General features: G+C 37.1%; 6 protein-coding genes across 8 annotated transcripts; 3 read left to right on the top strand and 3 right to left on the bottom strand.

Moving 5' to 3' along the window:
* Positions 1-4: 4 nt before the first annotated feature.
* On the bottom strand, positions 5-2,201 carry ctnb-1 (Beta-catenin-like protein 1 N-terminal domain-containing protein; the record flags this gene model as incomplete). The annotated part of the gene is made up of 7 exons (NM_059233.7): positions 5-412; positions 463-581; positions 833-1,077; positions 1,141-1,249; positions 1,294-1,497; positions 1,542-2,102; positions 2,145-2,201. The coding sequence occupies 7 exons, from the start codon at positions 2,199-2,201 to the stop codon at positions 73-75; spliced, it is 1,635 nt and encodes a 544-aa protein (NP_491634.1). The 3' UTR covers positions 5-72.
* Positions 2,202-2,672: 471 nt separating this feature from the next.
* klp-15 (Kinesin motor domain-containing protein) lies at positions 2,673-4,797 on the top strand. Its single transcript, NM_059232.5, has 4 exons — positions 2,673-2,839; positions 2,971-3,758; positions 3,806-4,241; positions 4,289-4,797. Exons 1-4 carry the CDS (start codon positions 2,686-2,688, stop codon positions 4,672-4,674), a joined length of 1,764 nt encoding a protein of 587 aa, NP_491633.1. The 5' UTR covers positions 2,673-2,685; the 3' UTR covers positions 4,675-4,797.
* A 320-nt stretch (positions 4,798-5,117) lies between these two features.
* rmh-1 (RecQ-mediated genome instability protein 1 homolog) lies at positions 5,118-8,653 on the bottom strand. Its single transcript, NM_059231.9, has 11 exons — positions 8,364-8,653; positions 7,863-8,317; positions 7,648-7,783; positions 7,071-7,581; positions 6,464-6,973; positions 6,244-6,390; positions 5,903-6,192; positions 5,710-5,844; positions 5,592-5,651; positions 5,452-5,547; positions 5,118-5,409 (listed from the first exon to the last, which is right to left on the bottom strand). Exons 1-11 carry the CDS (start codon positions 8,622-8,624, stop codon positions 5,230-5,232), a joined length of 2,781 nt encoding a protein of 926 aa, NP_491632.1. The 5' UTR covers positions 8,625-8,653; the 3' UTR covers positions 5,118-5,229.
* Positions 8,654-8,917: 264 nt separating this feature from the next.
* cey-3 (CSD domain-containing protein) lies at positions 8,918-10,071 on the top strand. The gene is made up of 3 exons (NM_001380298.3): positions 8,918-9,066; positions 9,185-9,495; positions 9,542-10,071. Exons 1-3 carry the CDS (start codon positions 8,950-8,952, stop codon positions 9,909-9,911), a joined length of 798 nt encoding a protein of 265 aa, NP_001367859.1. The 5' UTR covers positions 8,918-8,949; the 3' UTR covers positions 9,912-10,071.
* Positions 10,072-11,781: 1,710 nt separating this feature from the next.
* On the top strand, positions 11,782-15,524 carry pqn-52 (DUF1080 domain-containing protein). Of its 3 annotated transcripts, NM_001026404.8 has the most exons (10): positions 11,786-11,885; positions 11,981-12,162; positions 12,668-13,013; positions 13,123-13,194; positions 13,584-13,625; positions 13,671-13,742; positions 13,790-14,032; positions 14,654-14,955; positions 15,041-15,178; positions 15,234-15,524. In NM_001026404.8, exons 1-10 carry the CDS (start codon positions 11,790-11,792, stop codon positions 15,373-15,375), a joined length of 1,635 nt encoding a protein of 544 aa, NP_001021575.1. In that variant the 5' UTR covers positions 11,786-11,789; the 3' UTR covers positions 15,376-15,524. The 3 variants fall into 3 exon arrangements, with proteins under 3 accessions (NP_491630.1, NP_001021575.1, NP_491629.1); NM_059229.7 differs by lacking the exons at positions 13,584-13,625; positions 13,671-13,742; positions 13,790-14,032; ... (1 more) ...; positions 15,041-15,178; positions 15,234-15,524 and adding an exon at positions 12,299-12,322 and having other exon boundaries at positions 11,782-11,885; positions 13,123-13,533; NM_059228.7 differs by lacking the exons at positions 13,584-13,625; positions 13,671-13,742; positions 13,790-14,032; ... (1 more) ...; positions 15,041-15,178; positions 15,234-15,524 and having other exon boundaries at positions 11,788-11,885; positions 13,123-13,532.
* Positions 15,525-15,597: 73 nt separating this feature from the next.
* fubl-4 (K Homology domain-containing protein) lies at positions 15,598-18,040 on the bottom strand. Its single transcript, NM_059226.7, has 8 exons — positions 17,944-18,040; positions 17,672-17,741; positions 17,503-17,619; positions 17,132-17,460; positions 16,658-17,083; positions 16,290-16,590; positions 15,823-16,234; positions 15,598-15,764 (listed from the first exon to the last, which is right to left on the bottom strand). The coding sequence occupies exons 1-8, from the start codon at positions 17,950-17,952 to the stop codon at positions 15,668-15,670; spliced, it is 1,761 nt and encodes a 586-aa protein (NP_491627.2). The 5' UTR covers positions 17,953-18,040; the 3' UTR covers positions 15,598-15,667.
* Positions 18,041-19,367: the final 1,327 nt, after the last annotated feature.

Raw genomic sequence — 19,367 nt, 5'->3', positions numbered from 1 at the left:
CATAGCACAAACTTGAAACTTTTCATAAACCGGAGAACAAAAAATAAATAAAGGAAAAATGCTAGTGATAAATTATTTGTAAAAATCTTCAATTTTACTGAGCATAACGAGGACTCTTTCTTGCTCAATATTAGCATCATCACCAAGATTGTCACTGTATTCTTGAATAATTGGACACAACATCAAATCCAATCGATTTTGGCTCATTTTCATTTGGAAAAGCTTCTCCTCTCTGAGACGAGCCGATTCAACACCAACTGCCACTTCACCGAGTATAAGAGTAAGACGTTGAAGCGTGTAGAGACCATTGTCTAGTTTATCCAAATATGCTCGATCTGGATCATCATCTTCTGATGTTCCAGCTTCTTGTGATTGACGCTTCTTTTTCAATTCAAATCGTTGAACTTTTTCTCTGAAATTGAAATAAAATTATTTTTCATAACGGAATGTGCTTCAACTCACTTGTACTTCAAAAATAGCTCCACAGCTCTGTCCACTTTCTCATGTTCGTGCTCAACAAATTTTTGAACAATTCGTTGACGGTGGTTCTCCGAACATGCTGCCAGCAGTGAAGAGAGAATCTAAAAAATTATTATTTATCATCAAAAGAACATTTCCTACAATATAAATTAGTCACTTTTTGTAAAATGTAATTCGTAGAAATAGATTTTTCGATTTTTAATTTAATTATATGTTCGATAAGTATCAAAAAGTGCAAGGCAGATTTGAAAACTCAATTTTTGTTCAAAAAAGGAGAAAAACCGAAAGTCCGATTTACCAGTCCAATTTTGAAGCTAAAACATTCAAAATAATATCACAACATAAATCTTACCGTACAAACGTGTTCTTCATGTTCATCAGGTGTCGTATCCTTTCTTTTTGTCTTTGAAGGTGTTCTCATGAATAACGGGAAAATTGTTCTCAATCCGAGCATTTCGACAAGTTTATTGCAATTTTCGATTCCCTCGTCTCCTGATGTTGCATGGTTCAGAACTTTCAGAGCACTTTGTCTTGCTTGTTTCTTCTCTCGGAGCATCAAATTCATCAATTGAAGACCTTCTCCGTCGAGGAACTTTTCTGAAAACATTTATTTTGAACAAGAGCAATTTTTTTGGTGTTTATATTCAAAAAAATTCGTACTTCGATTAGCCGGATGCATAAGTGCGGCACAAAGTGAGTTGAATAGATTTTCCATGTATTCTCGTTCGTCTACATTTGCTGGATCGTTCTTTTTGTACACAGCAATGGTCTTAAAAGTTCAATTTATTCTTGATACTTTGTTTGGCTACTCACTCTCAATAAAATATCGATGCCATCAATTTTCTCTGTCAGCTTTGCCTTTGCAGTATCAGAAGTCTGCAATATGACTGAAAGAAGTTCCGAAGCGTACATCTTATTCGCATCAAATGCACCTTTCTGAAAGCATCTTTTCAGAAGCCAAACCGTGAATCCGTGCTTTACGCATTCTTCAGTAATGTCATCGCGGAAACCAATCATCTGAAAATATATTGTTTTGTTTTTCAAATATCGATTTTTCTTACATTGTCCACAACTCCGAGTGCATTATGGACGCCATCCGCTTCATCTTTGACGCTTTCATCGAGCCTCTCTACGCATGCTAACAAAGTTGTGATAATCGATCCAGACACAAGACTTTCAATAAGTTCAGCTGCTCCATCTTCTCCTTCGTTCATCACATCATCGTCTGTAAGTTCTCTCAAGAGACTAAGTGTTGCACACACAATATCAGTATTCTCGTGTCCTAATAATTGAAGAAGAATTTCAACTCCGTTGACTTCAACAAACGATCCATAAAGGTCTGGTTGAGAAGCCAGACTATGCATTTCTTGAATTGCCTTGTCTAATTCAATTTCCGATTCCATGAATTTCTGAGCATCATCTGGATTTTTAACTCTTTGTTCTCGATTTAATCGCATCTTTTTGTCAAGTTGAATAACAAGTTTCTTAACTTGCACATCGTCGAGAGCCACATAATTTGATTGATCGGCTTCCAAAGCCGCAAGAATATCTTCTGGTTTTGGCTGGCCAGCTTGAGATGAAGAAGAAGCACTATCGTCAAAACGAGATTTCTTTCTTGCTGGCTGTAAACTATTTATAATCAAAAAAATTTAATATCAATTTACCTGATACAAAGAAGATGTCGATGATTTGATAATCTCTGTTACATCGATAGAAGTCATCTGGAAACAATCATTTACCAACCTATATTTTTAAAAAACCACAGAAAAATCAAAATATTGAAGAAAGTGTATAAAAATTTTCGCAAGCAAATATTTTCAAATTTTTTTTTTGCAATTACTTTGGTGTAGATATACGGTAAACAAGGCGCGCACCGGAATATCGGAGTGTCGCTCACATTATAATTTCTAGACCTGCATTTTATATATTTGTTTGTATAACCTGATATCAGTGCAATTATGGATAAGCCTTCTGTGTTATAGTTATAAATAATTTTTACGGCATTCTTTATGCCTTTTGACAACAAAATAATTATATCCGACAATTCTGGATGAGCTCAACATGATATAAATTTTTGATCTAATACCGTAGTTGACTACGGTAATCCATTCGATTTGGCGGGAATTTTCAGAGGCGGAGTTCAACTTTGAGCGGGAAAATGTCAATGAAGGGGCTGATTTCCTCATTTTTGTCCCAAATTTCGCGATGAATGTCGCTCGAAGAAGAAGTGGCCTGTTTCGGTCGACTATCGGAGCAACGCCGAAGATCACAAGAGGACGTGCTGCCGCGCCATCCACCAAAGAAGCCAATTCAACAACAATCCCAAGACAGTCGGCTCCTGGAGGAATAACGATTGGAGGTAAATTTGTCATTTGTGTTTTTAAATAACTTCCTCGTGATTTCAAAGTGTTCACACTTCTAAATAAAACATGTTTTTGTTTTTGTTTAAAACCTTTTTTGTTAACAACTACTTTAATTACGAGTTTTCAGCCGCTGCTCGTCGTCCTCCGTCTCGTTTGCCTACCCCCACAACGCCTGCAACTGGTAGAGCATCGTTGCCAGAACGATCAGCGATGGCCAAACCAGCGTCGTGTTCCCGTCCCATACCAACGATGCAATCCACCGCGAGCCGTATTTCCACACTGACGGCAGCTTCTACGTTTCGACAACTTCGCACAGGTCGTCCACCGCCACCATCCACTCAACGCTCAACTGCGACTTCTTCCCTGAAGCCGTCGGTGACAAGAGCCCGACCAGTGGCACAGAAGCCTATTCTCCCTTCTAAGATGGCGCTTCTTGAAGAGAAAATTGCGCAGCTCGAGAGTGCGATGGCTGAGGCTACCGACTTTGCTGAACATCAGAAGAGCAAGATCCAAATCCTGGATGGCAAACTTGAAGGAGCGGATCGCAAGCTGATTTCACTGCAAGATCAATTGAGCACGCTGAAAGAAGTCAACAAGGCGAAAGTGGAGGAGTGCGAGGATTATCGTGTGCACAACAACGATCTCCGGGATCTGCTCAACGAAAAGGAAGCTGAGTTGAGAAAGTTGCACAACGATGTTGTCGATTTACGCGGTCAAATTCGTGTGGCTGTTCGCGTTCGGCCGTTGATCAAATCTGAAGCCGACGCCTCGAGTTCTGCAATTGAGTATCCGGCTATCGATACCATCAGAATCAATGAAGGCTCGAAGCCTGGAATTGTGGTCAAATTCGAGAAGGTTTTCACGCCAGTCTTCTCGCAGAAGGAAGTGTTCGCGAACGTCGAGGAGTTCATTCGGGTTAGTTTCAAAATATAATATTAATAATTGAAAATTGATAATTTCAGTCGTCACTGCATGGGTACAACGTCGGATTGATTGCCTATGGACAAACCGGAAGTGGCAAAACTCACACGATGCGAGGAGGAAATGGTGAAGAGGAAGGAATCATCCCGAGAGCAGCTGCATTTCTGTTCGCCGAATCCAGAAAGCTCGAGTCACTTGGATGGAAATTCGACTTCTCGTTGTCTTTCCTAGAAGTCTACAACAACGTGGCATACGACCTTCTCAGTGACCGCGCCGTTGTCCAACTTCGTTTGAACGATCAAACGGTTTCCATGATTGGGCTCTCCGAGCACACGATTTCCAATGTCTCGGATGTGGCTAGACTTCTTCGTGTAGCAGACGGTGGCAGGAAGACGGCGGCGACAAAGTGCAATGAGAGCTCGTCTCGTTCGCACGCCGTTTATATGTGGAAGATTACAGCTCATCAGCCATCAACTGGTAACTTTCGAAAATAAAAATAATTAATTCACAATATTGATATACAGGAATTTCAACATCGTGCCAGCTCAAACTTGTGGATCTCGCAGGATCCGAACGTGCCAAGGAGTCTGGTGTCAGTGGCGACCAGTTCAAGGAGATGACTAATATCAACCAGTCGTTGTCTATCCTTCAGATGTGCATCAGCCAGCAAAGATCCCAGAAGGGACATGTTTCATATCGCGACAGCAAACTGACACAAGTGCTGATGGACTGCTTGGGACGTGGCAACTCGAAGACTATGGTTGTGGTCAATCTCAATCCATGCAACGAGCAAGCGACAGAGTCCAAGAGAAGCATCGAATTCGCCTCAAAGATGCGCAGTACTAACATCGGATCGGCCGTGCAGCAACGGACTCTCTTGGGTGACGTGTCCCAGATGTCTATGAACTAGACATATAATTCTATTCTAACATTTCATGTAAAATAACGTTATTTTTATTGCCTTATGCAAACCTTTTATACTGATGTAACCTAAATATTTCGATCATTAACAAAATGAACGAATTTCAATTTTACTTTGCGTTTTTTGAGTTTTAATCGTCTGTTTCAAAACAAAGGGAGATCCCGATAGGAAAAATATAGTCCGGTCTAAATGCTGTTGATTGGGTTATAAATACATTGTTTTGAGCTTTATGAGAATATTACATTTCTTACTGTAGTATGTATGTCTCGACCCGACGAACTTTTGATGAATTCGAAAATGGCATGACCCTTTAAAGAGTACTGTAGTTTCAAACTCTCGTTGTATCGAAAACTGTACAGTTTTCCATACAGTTTGTTTAAATTTATGTTTTTTGTTACATTTCTGTTTTAAAGAAATTTTAACGAAAGAAAAAGCTTAAAACAGTTGTATTGTATTTGGAAACAACAAAAAAACAAGAACAATTAAATAATACATGACTATATTGTGGTACACGTGAATTCAGGTAGCAAGCAATAGAAATAATTACAAAATATTGAGAGCATCAGAAATCGTTTTCACGTCAAGAATGAGCGGAATTTGGTTACGCTCTGGTGAAACCTCAACCCATAAAAGAAGATCAAGACGTTTGAATCCAAGAAGTTTACGTTCGGCTTCGCATTTCTTCGCACGTAGCTCCTCGACTTGATTTTTGTTGAATAAATTCTGAAAAAAAAAGGTTTACGAATAGCACATTAATTTTGTAACCTTGCACTGTTGAACATCAAATCCAAAAATTCGATTTAGAAGGCTCGTGGAAACGCGGCAGATAACATTTTTTACTGATGTATCTGTTACTCGTATCTGGAAAATAAAGTATTTAGAAATGAATTATTTGGACAATATACCTGTAGTAGCCAATCGATGCCATCAGATTGTAACTCGTGTATTTGACTGCAGATACTTGGCTGAAATGTGAGAAAATGTTAGAATTTTTGTTACTTCGTACAGAATATCAGCTATTACCATAATGACTACAATTTTTGACATCATCCAGAATTTTCGATTAAATAGTGCATCGCCGAATGGTACGATTTGCAGATCAGCCATTCGTTGGAATAATTGGGGCGACAATTTTGAAGATGAATCGCCACTGTTCAACTAGAATAAACCTCTTTTTTTGAAAATAATTTTGATTTTTCTGAAAAAAAAAACAAACCCTTTCAGCAAAAGGTGTCCTATAAACTTGAACATTCGCCGATTGTTTGTTTTTCATATTATCATTTTCTTGTCTTACATTTGGTCTCTTCTTTCCCTGAGCTCCAACCATTTTCTGGTCCTCCGGTACAACAGAATCCACCGTCTCGCTTTTTATTACATTCCTAAGTGGCGGAGCTTGGTAGTATCCTGTATAATTCCAATTCTGTGAAGGAGGAATGACTGGTGGAGGAGGAAGAATTGACAGAGGATGCTGGAGATTTGGCTGGGGCATTCCATTCATTGAAGAATCTGAAATTTTTCCAAAATGTCAGATGATTGATTAAGACAGTTATAGCTTACCGTATTTATTGTCACGTTCTATATTATTATTCATATTATATCCATTGTAAACATTCCGTTTATCATCCTCAATAATATTCGATTCCCTTCCACGCAATCCCCATCGTTCGCATTCCAAACGTCCCTCATGATCCATTGTACATTCAACTGAATATAAATATTTTTTTGAATATCACGAGATTATCAGTTAAATTTTCCGATAAATTAAAAAACAACTCACTTATAGATTCATCGTGATCTACATGATCCATTTCTTCTTCTAAGACTACATCTTCTCCATGATTATCTAGACTTTTTCTTTGTTTTAATTGATCTCGGAACGAAGATGTTGGCAGAACTTCATCTTCATAATCTTCATCATAATCTTCAAAATTCCCAAAATCGACTACTTTCGGCATTTGAGGTGGTGTATGACGCGTAGAAGATGTGAATGAATTAGGATTACTTTTCACAGTTATAAAGTGATCTGTAATTTGTTTGAAAACGGGAACATTGTTCGATTTGACTCGAAAATCGTCAATCTTGCTACGAGGACCATGAATTGTTTGCGCAAATGTATTTAATTTATGACGACTCTCTTCATTACTTCGATTCGCTTGGCGAGTTGTTTCCTTCACAAAACATAATGGAATCTCCATAACTGAATCTATCTTTTTGATCCTTTTCGCCGCAATGTCTTCCTCTTCTGATCCTTTCCGATCTTCCCAAACCCATACGGAAACATCTTTGCCTGGAAAACTTTTACTGAAACTTTTGTGGTATAGTTGTTGTTAAGAGGATCATATTATAGCTGAAAGGTTTTTATATTTTATTCTGTTTTAACTTACGTTTCTCACTGTTCATTCTAGGATCACCGATTATAGGTTTTTCGATTGGAGTCGGTCGTATTAGTTGTCCAGGAAGTTCCTTGATTTTCATTTTTTGATCTTTAGAGTTATCAATAGACATAACTTTTTTAGATTTGTCAAAGGAATTTGTCGAATTGAAAGTCCAATCTTCGATCGTCTTGTTTTGCAGTAGACCTTTCTCGACCTGATTTGAAATGTTTTGGGACACTTTTGAAATCGAATTTTTATCAATTATTAATGAAGATAAACGCTTCGTTGGAGGTGGTGGGAGCGGATCTTGTGGTTTTGAACGCAATGGATAATGTTCAACAAGGCCCCGTACATGATGACTTGGTGGTTCTGGAGTTGGTTCTTGCGGAACTTCTTCGATTGAAAAATCCCAATTTTCAATAGGATCTGTTGGTTTCTCTATTTGAATGCTGGGAATAACTGCTACGGAAGATGGTAGAATACGTGACGCAGTAGGCACCAAAGACTGTTTCACCGGAACCTGTAATTTTCAGAACTGTTTTTAAGCCATTGAAAGAAGTGTAGTGGAACTAGATTAAATACTTACAGTGACCTCTCCCGTTATTCGACTTGTTTTGACTAAAAATGGAGAAAGCGATGATTGATTAAGGGAAAGATTTTTCTTGTCTATTTGTTTCTTGTTATTTCGTGATACAGAAGCAGCAGCGTTTTCCAGAGATGCTCTGAAAATTGAATTTACTAGAAGAATTAAATCAAGCTAAGATGATGTCTGATTTCTAATGTATCTAAGTGATAACTTACTTTCTTCGTTTCTTCTCCGCGTCTAAGTCAACCTTCAATGCATTTGATAATTGTGCCACTTTATCAAAACTTAGTGATTCCACTCGGCCGCCCAGAAAAGCACAATTAGATTTATCCAGTAGAAGATTTCCACGACGACATTTAACTTTTCCTGTGAGAATAATCTTTGCACCGGGTAGCATAATTTTTTCATCAAATACTTCGTCTAACTCGATTGCTTTCAAAGTATTCACACCATCGGTGAGCTCAATTTTCAGCATTCCTCGTTTCTTAATTGCATTTTTCGTCTGCGTATGATTCATGCGATCAGAGGCCACATCTTTTTCTTTGTCGCGATTTTCTTCTTCGTGATCAGCTTTGGATCCGCCATGAAACCAAGCCAAATCTTCGTTGTGTCGAGTACATTCTGACAATTGCTCGTACAAGGATGTTGATATATTCGTGGAGGAAATAACCTAAAAATATTCCTGTTGATTTTCGGCAGATCTTCAAACTAATAACCTGGAAAATCATTCTTTTAACAATGACAACTTTTACTGCGCTCGTTGGGATTTTCATGGTGGGATCCAAAGCTTCGGATATTTTTGAATTCAAAAACTGTTGTATGACAAGTTCACCAATCTGCTTCACATCAACAGTTTTAATTCTTTGTCCGAGTGATCCTTCGATATACTGGACGCATATTCTTAGCCATTCTCTCTTGAATGGGTAATGTTTCCTAGCAAGCCAAGAGAAAAGACGATCAAGTTCAGTTTCTTTCATATATTTTGTAGTTTTTATATGCGTTCGCTCTGCAAATACCAACAAAAAATAATGAAAATGTGTGTAACATTGAATAAGAAAACAAATTTGTTAACAAAAAAATGTAAGAAATGCGTTTAAAACCTTGAAGCGCCGCCAAATGTTTGATGTGCAGGTACGCTGGTTACGGTCGTACGGGACCACAGGCCCGCGAGCGTTTATCACTTAATCTGTCATTTTTCGACTTTTTTCTTTTCTTCTGCACGCCGTCGACCCTTGAAGCTTCAGTCACTCAATGTAGTCTTGTTTTTCAGTACCTCAAGTGCTAAGAGCAACTACGGCGAAAATGTCGGACACTGCGAATACTGCTGTCGAAGTAGATGAGCAAGTCATCGAAAAGAAACTCGACGATCTCTCCATCGGCAAGAAAAGATCGCCAAGCAAGGATGATACAAGCAAGCATGTAAGTTTTTTTAAAACTCACTTCTTTGGGAACTACCATTGACTGTTTTGAAGTAGTTCGTTTTCTTTATGATGCATGACGTGCTAATGTACAACATTTACAATTTTATGATTTTTAGCGTCTGCCAGCTGCCGAGCGCATACGCATTTGGGAGGAGGAGCAGAAGGCGAAGATTGTTCTTACCGCTGGACTTCAAGGAAAGGTGAAGTGGTACTCTGTACTTCGTCGCTATGGGTTCATTTCCCGTAGTGATGGAGAGAAGGATGTCTTCGTTCACCAAACAGCTATTTCCAAATCGGACACTGAGAAATTTTACCTTCGGACACTTGCCGATGAGGAGGAAGTGCTCTTCGATCTGGTCGATGGTAAGAATGGACCTGAGGCTGCAAATGTCACCGGACCAGCCGGGGTGAATGTTTCTGGATCGAAGTGAGTTATTGATTGACAAGTAAAGTTGGAAAACTAGTTACTTTAGATATCGCCATCAGCTTCTCTCTCGCTTCCGTAAGAATCGTAAACCGAAAATCGTTGTTGGAGAGGATTTTGATTCAAAGGAAACTGAAAAGCTTGTCGAGGCTCCGGCAGTAGCAATGGAGAAAAAGAAGCAAAGAAAGCAGCGTAAGAATAAAAACCGCAAACAGAAGGACCAGAAGGGAGCAGGTGATGCTGCCGACTCTTCTGCTACTACTGAATCTCTCGGGACCTCTTCCGAAACTGCTTCTCCGGACTCGAAATCCTGCACCAAGATCATCTCTGAGGAAGCTGGACTCTCCAAGATCGATCGTTGCGATTCTGCTCTCGACGATGCTGGCCTTGGTGCTCAGTTGATTGATGCTCAGATCTAAATTTCATTGCTTTGTGTTCCTGAATCTTTTGTACTTATTTATATAGCACAGAATTCTAGATCCCCGTTTCCTGCATGTTTTTATGTCCCCAAATCTGTTATTTTGTGTCAGCCTGTAAAGAGAAGTGTTCTTATAATAAACCGAAAGTCGGCAAAGTAAATAATTCTCTTCATCACCCGCATTACGATCTAATTTGTTTGGTATCGATTCTTACTTCTAAACGGTTCTCGAGCTTCATCTAGTTAGGTTTTTGAAAACGGAAATTTCAGAATTAGCTTTGGAAAAACTAGCGTAGGTATTTCCATTCGATGTTTGCTAAAGGTATAAATTTGCCGCGATAAGCAATAAAATAATTTGAGTTTTCTCCAACCATCTGATAGTGTGAAATTTGTCGTTGCGATAACTTTCAAAAACAGAAATAAAATCAATTATCAGTAGTCTTCAGCGTCGGTTTCTTATTATACCCGTTGAGTTTTGATCGATAGTAATAATTTTGGTCAGAAAATTATTGCAGTTTTTGATGTATACAATATTTTTTACGGTGTCCAAACACTTACGCCGCTCTGTAATACTAACGGAATACGAATTCTTTAGGTTAAGGGCAACTAGAAAAGAAGTCATATAATAGTTTCAAAACAGCAAAGTACATTTTTATTGAAACGCGGAACTTACACGCATAATAATCCTCTGAATGCCGTCTCAGATGTCTTTTTATTGAAGAATTATACTTCGATGTAATTTTCAACATATGCCTTATCAGAACGTTTCGATTCCTTTCTATTTTCCCTCAATTTTTAGATGTTGAAATTTTATTTCACTTCACTCAATTTCAAAATTTGAAGCTTGACATTTCTCCATTATTCTGAATGCTTTTCTAGCTTAAACTTTACCTTTCAAATTCTTGACATTTTTTGATGTCATATACGACATGTCATGACTAAAATTGATAGAATTCATCTTTCATGAGTCACTGATAAATGGAACTTATTAATTAAATCAAATAATACCATTCCATACGATCACACCAACGAAATTTAGACCTAATTTATGTTTATAGTTTTTCTGACACTCAAGATTTAAAAATCCTTTCCGCCTACGGCAAGTGTAGAAAATACATTTTTTCTGCTATAGTCATCATTTTGAAATGTTAGTCATTTTTCAAGTTTCAGCTTTTCGATAATTTTCAGCGTCATTCCAAAAATGCCATTTTCATTTTTCCGCAGCGCAACCCCCCTAATCAATTCTTTTTCTGTTACGACGACGCCTTTCATAATTTTTCAGAGATAAGAAACAAAATCAGTCGTCAAATTTTCTCGCTGAAAAATGTTTGTGTGTATGTGCTCATTCTTTTTTTGTGCTCTTGCTCCCACCAAACCGACTACACTTATGATACAAAATTTGTATAGATTCTTCGGGGAATACATGACCCCTGAGACGAAGAGCGGGAGACGAGTCTGAGAAAGTGTAAAAAGTGCCGATTGAAGCTAATTTATGAGTTGAGCTCACTCTTAGCTCTCAGTTGTGTTCGGGTGTGCAGTTTCTCAGATGCTCATGATCAGCATGCGTTTAGTTTATAAAATAAAAACTCCGTTTAGTCGGCAAAATTCTAGGCAATCAGGTGGTAGTCACTTCCCCCACAGCCCGCAATTTGATCGGTTCTAATTTCATAACACATAAAAGAGAGCCGAAATTGCTCCATTTTCTTCAGACTCACTTCTAGCTTCATTTTTTAGTTTTGTTTTCTAAATTCCTCACTTGAAGAACCTAAATTGCTTTGACTTCAATAAATGCAAGCTATTTCCTTCCTTTCGGATAATATTTAAACATTAACTTATCGATAACCTTTTTTGCAATTAATGATTTTACATCTTTTCAGATATGAGCGGGCTCAAACTCGTCACCGTTCTACTTTTAGCTCTATGCACTGCAACAGAAGCTGCCAAATGCCGGGGAAAGTATATGGAAATGAGAGGGGTAAGTTCGTTTACGTGACAGCTGGTTTCTAATAGTAAATATATATTTAATGACAACCGGCTGAATTTTTCGAACTTTCAAAAGTTATTTTTCAGAGAGAAGGATTCGTGACAAGGGGAGGATGTCGTGGACTCGATTCTCAAATTCAGGAAGAATACTGGACGACTGTTGGATTTGATGGAGATCTTCGTGATGGACGTACAACAGATGACTTTTTGGTATTCCCAGCTAATGAGAATAACGGCCATACACAGACAAACTCGTTTGTTGGATACTGGTACGTCGTTTTAAAAAAGTTGTTTCGTCGAACAGTTTATCCGAGGCCAGCATTCGATTCTGACATGCTTCAATTGCTGATAGGACATCAATTACACAATTTATCTATTCATTTTTTAAACAAAAAGTGTATTTAGGGACATGAAGGAGAGCGTAAACCCGTTAGTTTTCAGTGTGAATCCATTTTTCCTCAGATCTGAAATTGATAAAAGCATGATTGTGGTGTATGAGTGTTTGTTTAGTTCAAAGTTGCAGTGTCACTAATACATGATATCTAGTTTCAAGTTACTAACACGACGAACCGCTAAAGTTTTCCACAGGAAAAAACTCAAAAAAGTATAGAAAATTAGAAAAAAAAGAAGTAATGATACAAAAAATATGCATGCAAGTTATTATTATTAACACATAACCAAATATTTGATTGAATAATAGCATGTCATTTTCAAAATGGAATCCCATTTTGCCACTAAAATTTTTTGAATTCCATTCTATTAATTTCTCTTCAGGATTACACGGTCAAAATACGGAGAGAACGTTCACTATGAAGCGTTCGGACATGCGTTCATCAAACCAGATGGCAAGGTCTGTGGATGGTTTGTTGGATCACACAAAGAAGTCGTCGAGGTGTGTGGAGGATTCCGTGTACTCAGTAGATCACGATTCAATCCACATCAGCCAATTCCTTTCGAATGGGTTCAAGGAGAACAATACCGTAACAGAGATGTTCTTGGGTTCCACCATCACAAGATTGCAAAGTATGAAGCTAACGCGGATGAGGTTCTTTTCGGAGATGCTGATGTTAAGGGAAAAAAATTCAATGGAGTTTCTATCAATAATGAACAACGAGTGGAGGTAAATTGATTACCTTTTTTTTTAATGCGAACTAGATTCTCCGAATCATTTTGTGACGCGAATTGAAACTACACAATGATGAAAGAAGAAAACCATCTCTATTTTACAGGTCGACACCCCCGAAACCTTCCATCGTAAAGTGTGGCTTCTGCGCAAAAAGTCAACTCAGCCTCCATCGGACGTACGTGCAGCTTATCATCATCCCAGAAAGCTTCTCTAAATGCTCAACCCCCTATGATTGCAATTTTCCCCCACTAAATTCACGCAATACTACCCGTTGATCATGTCTTCCCAAATACATATAGACACACAGAAGCTTATACGCCAGGAGCGTTTCCTATCTTTTTAATTTTCAAATATTTAAAATTGTACAATTTCGCTTATTTTCTAGAATCCCACCTCTCTTTCCTTTCGCCACTTCCCATGAAAAATGAACAGAACTGGGCCGCAAAGAGCCATTTCTGCATAACGCTGTAATTTTCTTTGAAAACTTCCCCTGTAATAAATGACATTGCTTCCGCTTCTAGCATTCCTTTTGTTAGATTAAAATAGAAGTTTAAAAAGTTGCAGATCCGAATTCCATTGAAAATTGAACAGCAAAAACGTCGAGAGGTGACTAATTTTTAAATAAATTCTGAATTAAAAAAAAAGCTTTAGGATTTGGATATCTATCAGGATCCATATCATGAAGTTAGAATTACAAATATGAGATTGTATCCATATTATGATGTAAGTGAAATGAAAAATCACTTATTTTTAAAAACTTGATTTTTAAGCAATACGGTCGTCCATCTGGATCTCAAACTGATTCTCATCGTCCAGCTTATGATTCATCTGGAAGAAAACTTCCATTTGATCAATCAACTTCTCAAAATAATCAAATTTCGAATAATTATCAATATTATGATATTCAACAACAACCACCACAGAGTCATCCAGGTTATGATGAATGGCTCAGAAATCAATATAGGCAACGTGGAATCATTCCAAGAGGATACGAGAATAACTGGAATCAGCAGGTAGACAATTATATATACTGAATACAATTGATTAAAAAAGGAAGCAAATTTTTTAATGATATCTTACTACTCGAGTGCAAACTATGGAGACTTATGACGCGAGAATACGGTTCTGGACATGATCGATCGATCGAAAGTTTTCAAATGAAGACTAAGAAAAAGAGTGTGCGCCTTTAAAGTTTACAGTAGTTCCAAAGCCGAATTCGAAAAAAAGAACAAAAAAGTTTCTAAAAAGCTCTTAATTTTGTTCATTATTTCAAATTTTCCACATATGCGGCCACATCTTAAGTTCCTTTTTCGAAAATAATGAAAAATCCAAAGAGAATCACAAAAAGCCAAAGATTTGAACTACAGTACTTCTTAAAGGCGCACACTCTTTTTCTACGAAATCTTAATTGAAAAACTTTTCTTCATCTTGAGACGTTATTTTTACGTTACGAAGGTCTCACTTTCCATCTTGGACCGACATCTACCGGGTCGCGCGACTCACCGTGTGTTCTGATGGAGATGGAGCAACCCGACATATGTCGGACCATTCTCATAAGTGAAATAATTTCCAGCCTGAAGTGCCTGTATCAAAATCAAAATTTGATCAAAATTAACAAAATCAATTTCTTCCAGGCATCCAATAGCAATCAAGACAACCAGGAACGTAACGAAGTGCCAGCATATGTATTGCAAACTAGAAACAATTTGAACACCAATAGTGAAGACGGAAATTCCGAGAATGATAGCGTTTTTTATGAGAAACAAGATAGACAAGAACCAAAAGATCTATCTGAAAGCGAAAATTCAAGAAATTCTGAAAATGGAGAAACATATTATTCAGTGAATCCTGGAGCGCCTGTTAATGAGGAAATCAAACAAATCAAAATTCCAGGAGGAGATGATTCTGAAACCGTCGAAGTCAGTGGACAGTCCCAGTTAGTTTAATTTTTTGGAATTATTTTTTGAAAAAGTACCAAACTGAATTAAATCGAAAATCTGAAATAAATTCTTTTTTCACAGAGAAAAACCACACGTTCGATTCATCAAATACCATCCACCAACTGTAATCAGGGATAAGAAAGGAAATTCATACGAACGTATTGTTACAGATGGAATTGCTCATTATTTTGATGCAAGTGGAAATGAAGTTAAAATAGAGTAAGCATTTTGGAATATCAATTCTTTTTTGAAATATACATAAAACAAATTTCAGTGATTCTTCGATCGACAGAAAAATTGAGCAAATCCTTGAAAACCGTCGTCGCCAAGAAGAAAAACTAAGAAGCGCATTGGAAGATTCTGACGCCTCACTTTCGGATCCTGTTTCGGCTGCAGAAGTTGCCAGACAGGGATGATGTATTCATTTCGCAAAAGTAATATTTAATTTAAATTTTGTAAATTCTCATTTCTCTTCATGTACAATCGTTCATGTACTGCCTCTTAAAAAATGTACCTACGAAATTTCAAAATTCTTGTTTTTTTTTCAATAAACTGTTTCAAGTGGAGAAATATGTAAATCAAACACCAACATAATTGGGAAAACATAATTTTTTGAGTGTAGGCTTATCCAAAAAAGAGGAATTGATAACAAAATGTTTTATTTTATAATTATCTACTTTCAAAAACATGATACCGTTCGGAAAAAAATCAGTTGTGCGCCGGATATCCCACAGATTCACCGAGTTGCTTCAATTCTGCAATTCTATTTCGTACGGCTTCTGCAGCGGCTTCGTCTCCATTTTGTCTGAAAATTACATATATATATATATATAGGTAATTAGAAAGATTGACTGGTGACATACGTATAATACTGTAACCACTGTGCGGAATAGTCAGTTTCCATGATTCTTGCTTTATTATCATCAGATTCATAATTCGGTGCGCTTGAATCGGCTTTTTGTGCTGCTAGAAGAGCAAGCTGCTTTTCAGATTGTTCAACTTCTGTAACATATCTCGCGTATAATGACGGTCCTGGTTCTGATGCTCCTTCAACTGATGATAATGACTCTAGGAACCTTGAATTCGATGCAACAACTGAAGCTGATGGCGAATTCAACGATTGTTGTATTGTAGAAGCGTATACATTTGAATTATGTTGTGGAGGATGAGATTGATAACCGAGTCGAGCTGAATAAGCCATAAGATTTGGGAATTGATGTGCTTGAGGCTGTGGAAGTGATAATGAATTCTGATGTTGTGTGGTGAATGGTTGCGCTGAAAATTGAAAAAAAAAATCTTAATAAAATTTTCTTCAAATAATGATGCTTACCACGCCATGAGTCAATTGCTGTGGGATTTTGATGACTAAATTGCAGTGGCTGAGCAGCTCGAGTGTTGATATACGGAGTATTCGGTGGTATATCTCCTACCTTCACTCGGATCAAATGTTTTGCATGCTCAACCTGTGTTTCTGATCCTCGAATCACGAATTGTTTTTCAATGGCAGAAATACTTGGATCACGAGACATCTCACAATAGGCTCCACTTTCTTTATTAATTTGTCTGATTGTTTCTCCTCCACGACCAATAACCAAACCACATTTGGAAGCCGGAATTAACATGTAGAACAACTAAAAATTAATTTTGAAATTTAATCTTTTAAGACTGATACTTTAAAAAATAAATAGAAAAACTCACAGAAATTGGAGTGTTCGCATTCTCAGAATTCGCTTCCACAATTTTTTGGAGTAGTCTAGCACACACGTAAACCTTATTCTTGTTTCCAATAACTACCAAAGTTCTCTCCATTAACTTTGGATCATCATCGGGCATAAACTGAATTTTAGTTTCTGTCTCATTTGAAATCTTTTTAATATTACTTCCTTGAAGTCCCATAATTGCTCCAACAGTTGAACGTGGTACTTTAACCTGAAGAGACATGGCTGCTACGGGACTGTTTCCAGCCATTCCAGCTGGAGGACATTCATCGAAACCATCAAGAATATCGGCAACAAGAGCTTTTGCGTGCTCTACTTCTTTTGGTTGTCCAGTAATTTGAAGCGGTTTCACTGAGTCGGCGATGTTATTTTCTTGTATCAAGATAAAGTCGCAATTGGTCCAAGACTGAAAGTAATTTTCTAACTTCATTAAACGTTTTGTTTCACTACTTACCCGTAGCTTTCGCATCTGCTCGCCTTTTTTACCAATGATTGCGCCACACTTATTTGCAGGAATCGGTATAATGATAGTCACTTTTGACGAATTTGAAACTGCCGGTATTGGTTGAAATTGTGGAACAGAGCAAGGCAATGGCTCTTGTGATAACTTGCGTCCACGCGCCACAACTTCATTAATTAATTTCTTAGCAACTTCAATGTTCTCCGAAATTCCATAAATATCGACCGACCGATACCCAGTTGTTGATGGTTCGGCGACAATCTGCACTCGACATCCTGATTTTTGAGAGATTGCTTGAATCTCTACACCGTTGCGACCAATTACTGAAAAGTATGATTTAAAAAAGGAATTCGAAGATTTCTAACCCAATCCAACAGATTCTTCCGGAATGGATACACTTGCTTTGATAACGGTGGTACTCGTATCTACTCTATAATCGATATCTCCCTTCGTAAGTTTACATGGCGGTGCGTATTCCTCGTCTGAAAATTCATTTTTGGAATTATTTTTCCTAGTCAAGTATATTTAGATTACATTCATCAGATCCTTCTGATCGTTCGTCGAAATCTCTTTTCCGTGCTGTATCCGTTGAAGAGGAGATATGCTAAAAAAGATTAATTAAATAAATTGTTTCGATAAATAGTTTTTTATTGATATTTATATTTATGTCCTCAAAAACAGAAGATAAATTTCGAAGATACTAGAACATGCACTTTTGCAATTAAACTTTGTAGTTTTTGATTTTGAAGTGACGTAAATTAAAAAAATGACTGAAATTATTTTTAAAACTCAAAACTTGAAACAACCTTGTCCATTTAACCTTATTTACGCTGGAAAACGTACAGATGCTGATTGAAACCGAGCGATAATTGAATGAAAAGTGTTTTTTTTTCAAAATGTCACAGTGGTAGTCGGACGTGGCGAGACCAATAACTTAATAAGCGTTATGCGCCTTTAAGCTTACGCCATTTTGCAAAGTCGCAGGCCTTGAAAATAAAACCAAGCAGGTTTGGCGTAATTTTGCCAAAAATGTATCTATTAAAGTTTTTAAAAAATTTAAATGACTTTAACATGTTCTAGACTGAACAGTGCAATTCAAATATGTTTCCATGCACAACACAAAAGCAAATTCTAAATTCCTGTTTTAAGTAATTTTCATTCACATTTTCTGTTATTGAGCTTTTCTTTCTCGCTCAACCACATGGTTCCGATGTTTCATTTTAAATCGAGACATTTGAAAAACCCAACCTTTGAGGTCCAACAATGTCCCTACACCCACTACTTCCAATATATCTTTCCAATATACCCAATTGGTTGTAAAACCACTTTAGACGTCACACGAAACAATGCCGTCTTACTTCGAGTCAAACTGTGAAACACCGTACTCCTAGCGATATGTTATGTAAGCGTGAGAAGACGGGAATATCTGTTTGTTTTGTGCATCATGCTGTGCTGAAAGTAACGTCATAGACCTGAACCATTGGCTCTCAGACCCATTCAGAAAAAATTTCGGAAAAAATTTCGGAAAAAATTTCAGAAAAAATTTCGGAAAAAATTTCGGAAAAAATTTCAGAAAAAATTTCGGAAAAAATTTCGGAAAAAATTTCAGAAAAAATTTCGGAAAAAATTTCGGAAAAAATTTCAGAAAAAATTTCGGAAAAAATTTCCGAAAAAATTCAAACATTTCAAAAAAATGTTTCTTTTTTCAAATCTCCCGTTTGGCGGAATATTGTAGCCGTATACAAGGAGAGCTTGTTCCTGATTCATTCGTGGTGAAGTAGCCAGTTTCACTTTGCCAAATCATACGGTACAACCATTCTTGAATTCATTGTAAGAGATGAGACATCTTGAAAAAACATTCCAGAAATATCATGTGTCTTTTTTGTTTCTTTGGCAATTAATTTTAATTTAATTTGACAATTAAAAATGACAATTATTTGTGGAAACATTTTTTGAGCCTGAGTTAACCGCTTCCGCATATTTTTAAGTTCAAGCTTTTATAGTTTTTATGATTAACAAATACTTTGGTAGTATTCTATCAAAAGCGTTTTATGTAAAACTTGTTTTCAAAAAAGTTATGTAGGCGAGATCATTAAAAAATCCAGTTTCAGTGATTTTTAGAGTGAACTGAGTAAACTCCCGTAGCTCGGAATAAACCGTGAATCACACTGAAATTGTATTAAAGTTATACTAAAGCTAGTTCTTTATATATTTGCAAAAATCAACTTTC

Source organism: Caenorhabditis elegans, chromosome I (genome assembly GCF_000002985.6).
Source record: "Caenorhabditis elegans chromosome I".
NCBI classification, from domain to species: Eukaryota; Metazoa; Nematoda; class Chromadorea; order Rhabditida; family Rhabditidae; genus Caenorhabditis; species Caenorhabditis elegans.
This window is presented reverse-complemented; position numbering and strand designations above follow the sequence as displayed.